Genomic DNA, 4628 nt, shown 5'->3' with positions numbered 1-4628 from the left:
ATAACATGACGAGAAACGATCACGCGGCGCTGGGTAAGATCATAACACCTATAACCCTTATGCTTGAGGGGATAGCCTAGGAAAATGCAGCGAGTGGAGCGGGGGGAGAGCTTGTGGGGATGGTGGGGAAGGTACGTACGGAAAAACGTTCTCGTCGAAAATAACATGACGAGAAACGATCACGCGGCGCTGGGTAAGATCATAACACCTATAACCCTTATGCTTGAGGGGATAGCCTAGGAAAATGCAGCGAGTGGAGCGGGGGGAGAGCTTGTGGGGAGCGGTGGCGTAGAGATTGGGGTAGCATAGGCACCCAAAAAACACGCAAGTGATCGTATGTAGGATGAATGCCGTGGAGCATGTAGTAAGGAGTGTAGTCGTAGATGGCGCGGGAGGGTCGTCGGTTGAGGAGATAAGTGGCCGTGTGCAGTGCTTCAGCCCAAAAGGGAGGTGTAAGGTTGGCTTGGACAAGAAGGGTACGTATGATGTCGTTAGTGGTGCGAAGAAGTCGTTCTGCCTTGCCATTTTGGGGTGATGTATGAGGACAAGAGAAGCGGTAGGCAATCCCATTCGCAGAGAAGAAAGCACGGAGGGTGGAGTTGATGAACTCACCGCCATTATCGCATTGTAATGCTTTGATGATCACGTTGTATTGAGTGCGAACAAACGAAAAGAAACATTGAAGAGTGAGGGAGGTATCCGACTTGTGGCGAAGTGGGAAGGACCAGGAGAAGTGAGTATAATCATCAAGAACAATCAAGTAATATTTATAACCAGAGAAGCTTACAACCGGGCTTGTCCATAAATCACAATGAACTAACTCAAAAGGTGCATAAGTGCGACTAAGAGATGAAGGAAAAGAAAGGCGCGGCTGTCGACCTAATTGGCAAGCACTACATGGGATATGCGCAAGCTTATTACATGAGGGAAGAAAATCATGGGCTGCTAAAGAGGAGGTGACTTGAGGGCTTGGGTGGCCGAGGCGTCGGTGCCAAACGTCGGCGGTGGAGGTGGTGGCGGAGAGAGCAGCGCGCCATGGCTTGTTATTGCCGGAGAATGGGTAGAGATCACCGGAGCTAGCGGAGATCATGATGACCCTCCTGGTTCGAAGATCCTTCACAACAAAGCCAGAGGGGAAAAATTCAATAGAGCACAAGTTATCTTTGGTGAATTGGCGAACTGAAATAAGACTAGTTACGACGTGAGGAGAAAAGAGAACGTCCCGAAGATGAAAATTGTGAGGGGGAAGGGTGACGGAGCCGGTGGCTTGAATGGGGAGATGAGTACCATTGCCAACAACAATGCTAGTGAAACGAGACTTTAAAGAAGGATTCGAGAGGTCAGGGTTGCCGGTGACGTGGGAGGAGGCGCCGCTGTCGAGGTACCACTCGTGTGGAGCGGAGCCACTGTGGGGGACGCCGTGTGCGCTGTACGCGGCCTGGAGCATGGCCAGGTGATCCCAGGAAGGTGGCTGGGTTGGCGTCGTGGGTGGGTAGCCGGAGATCTGCATTGGGTAGGCCTGCGCATGCGACCTGGGCCGCGGGCCGAGCACGCCGGCGGCGTTCGGAGGGACCCAGCTAGGGCGCGGGTTCGGGATGGCCATCCCGTAGGGCGCGAAGAACCCCATGTAGGGATTGTACGCCATAGGTGCAGGAGCGCCGCGACCACCTGGATCGCCGGGGCCACGACCGCGGCCACGACCACGACCACGGCCACCGCGGCCATCACGAGTGCCAGAGGCACGGCCAGTCGGGGAGCTAGGACCCCAATCAGTGGCGCGATCGGCGCGGTCGCCGGAGCGAGGAGCGGAGCCGCCAGACCCGGAGGGGCCGCCGCCCCCGGTGACGGCGAGGATGGTGGCCGGCTCATCGGCCACGCGCTGGGCGAGGTTCTCCTCGGCGAGCTTCAGGTGAGAGAAGACCGTCTCGAACGGTGGCAGAGGAACCGTGTCCCCGAGCACGATGCGGATGGTGTCGAGGCGTTTGTCGATGCCGTGAAGAAACTGAGTGGTGAGATCCACTTCAGTGACGGCGTGCTCGATGTCGGCCAGCCCGGCGGTGAGGAGCTTCATGCGACGAGCGTACTCGGCGACGGAGAGATCTCCCTGTTTGAGGTTGCGGTATTGGCGGTTCAGCATCATGTACCGCGCCGCACGGTTCGCCAGGAAGTAATCACGGATGCGGTGCCAGAGATTGTAGGTGGTGGTAGCGCCGACGACGTGGTCGACGAGGTTATCGGCGAGAGTGGAATAGATCCAGAGCACAAGATGGGCGTCGAGCTCGCGCTGGAAAGCGGTGGCATTGGCCGGGAGGGGCTGCTCGATGATTTGAGCGACGCCATAGCGGATGAGAACAAGGAGGAAGGACATCCATTTGTGGTAGTTGTGCTTGTCGGGGTTAAGGAGAAATTTGATATGGTTCTGGATGCTGTCGCGGAAGATGGGATGGTTGGACGGGGCAGCGGCGAAGGAGAGCGGCGGCGCCGTGAATGGGGGAAAGAGAGGGGCGAACTGAGATCCGAGCGAAGGGGAGGATCCGCTGTGGGTGGAGGGGATGGTGCCGAAGATGAGAGGAGGGGATGTGCCGGCGGTGGTGCCGGCGCCGGTGGAAGAGCTGGAGAGGGCTCCCGGCGAGGTGGCTGAGCTAGTGGCCGGAGAGGTGGCGGAGGAGGTGGAGTTCTCAGCCATGGGGAAGGCACCTGGAGGCTGATACCAAGTAGGACGATCAATTGTTGTCTGTCATTGAATCACCACGCATTGTACAACATATATAGCGCTAGAGTAGTTACAGGAGTCCGAAGGATGTGGCACGCAGGCCTGGGCGAGATCTATGATCCTATATACTAGGAATACAAGTACATACAGATACACAGGTACAATACACGTTAACACAAATTACACTGCAGCCCAGGACATCTTCTCGCAGCTCGCTTCTTGGAGCTAGGTCGTTTGGCCCGGCTCCGCGCACGGAGTTCGCGGAGCGTGGAGCCGGAGATCCGGACAGGCCCTTGTTTCCAAATCCGAACATCAGTTGTCTACAATTGTAACTCTACGTTTAGGAAGTTCAAATGTTTGCCAGGATTGCAAATTTTGAATAATATGTATCACACGTCATTAGTCTTATAAGACACTCGATAAGTTGTAGAAGAAAGATTAGTTTAATAATTCAAGATTGTGATAGGTATTGTATATCAACATGTCTTCTTGGTGTTAACTTTGATGTTTTTTTTTCTGTCGACTCTTTTTAATCTGTGTCTAAATGAATGAGCTTTCACTCATATATGCGGCCACCAAAGGCATGAAGTGAAATAGATTGATGGACAGTATGCAGTTTTGATCCTCATCACATGCATGTGGCATTGTTCATAGGCTGATAGATTAGTTGAGAATATGCAAATTTATGAGCCTCTATTATCTTCACCATTTTCTGGCGTTGTTTGTGCCAAGTATTATCATGAATTGGAGAGACAAAATTTTCATTATGGTCTGTTTGCAAAGTGAGTTCTTCTAGCTGATCATTGATCAACAGTCATTAAGCTATCTTAATTAATCTGAAGGTCTTTGCTTTGATTTTTGGTACCTGTTGTCTTATCATGGCTTCATTTTGCAGGTCTATTTCAAAGCAACAGATCCCTTTAGTGAGAGATGGCAGAGTGCCTGGATCATAACAGCCTTCTGGGACGTCCTTGCATTTGTTTTGCTTATTGTGATATGTTATTTGTGGGCACCTTCTCAAAGCTCACAAAGGTAGATATTTTGCTTCTTCAATGGTCTGGAGCCTTGTAAGAGGCATAATCTAGGTGTTTACTACATATAAGAAGCATAATCTAGGTGTTCACTACGTATAAGAGGCATAGTCTAGGTTGTTTAAGTACTACCTCTGTTTATAAATGTAAGACGTTTTGGCAGTTTAAATTGAACTGCCAAAACATCTTATATTTAGGAACTGAGGGTGTAGGTCATAAAAAAACGGTTAACTAGGAGTTACTCTCAAACTGACACATGATTCCTTTGTCCAGGTATGCATATTCAGGCGAAGCTGTCGACGATGAGGAGGCTCAGTCTCTGACAAAGGGGTCTGATGGTGATGTAGGGATGGTAAAGATCGACAAAGACAGAAATGCTGGTGTTAGCAGTGCTTTCAGCTTGGAAGATGATGAGGCAGAAGAGGACAAAAGAGAATAGTATTTCTTCCCTTGTTCCTTGTGCCCAAATACCCCAGAAGCAAGTGGTTTGTTGGAGCGAGAATGTTCCATGAGTTCGAGTGTTTTTTTTGGTGATTCGATGTCCTCTGATGTTCCTACCTCAGACAGGTTTGTTGTAGAAGCGTGTGATTTTTACCCACACCGTGGAAGTGTGATGACCCGTATGGGGTGTGGATCGGTGCTTGACTTTGAAGTGCGAGCGTGACATTGCCCTCGTCTCGAGAAGGAACCCCATCCCAGATTGGCGCTGATGGGAACCGCTGAGGAGCCCCATCCCAGGTTGGCGCCGATGGGAACAGCTGGCGAAGCACCTCGTTGTCTTCGGGAGTGAAGACCAGTGTACTGTGAGTTGGACCATGAAGGAGGTGCCCCTCTTGACCATACGGTGATTCAAAATCGCCTCCGGAAGCATGGTAGTTTCTGTC

The 4628-nt window shown here is 51.6% G+C and overlaps 1 protein-coding gene across 1 annotated transcript in view; it reads left to right on the top strand.

Annotated features, from left to right (window-relative positions):
- The window catches only part of LOC119296142 (transmembrane protein 87B-like), a 16090-nt gene extending 11680 nt beyond the window's left edge, over positions 1–4410 (top strand). The window contains exons 4-5 of the mRNA XM_037574533.1: positions 3609–3745; positions 4018–4410. Of these exons, the coding sequence (XP_037430430.1) occupies positions 3609–3745; positions 4018–4183 (303 nt within the window). The 3' untranslated portion in view covers positions 4184–4410. The remainder of the gene's footprint in view (positions 1–3608; positions 3746–4017) is intronic.
- The last annotated feature ends 218 nt before the right edge of the window (positions 4411–4628 follow it).

The sequence above is a fragment of the Triticum dicoccoides genome, chromosome 4B (genome assembly GCF_002162155.2).
Source record: "Triticum dicoccoides isolate Atlit2015 ecotype Zavitan chromosome 4B, WEW_v2.0, whole genome shotgun sequence".
Classification (NCBI taxonomy): domain Eukaryota; kingdom Viridiplantae; phylum Streptophyta; class Magnoliopsida; order Poales; family Poaceae; genus Triticum; species Triticum dicoccoides.
The sequence above is the reverse complement of the archived record's forward strand: the minus strand, read 5'-3'. Positions and strand labels throughout refer to the sequence as shown.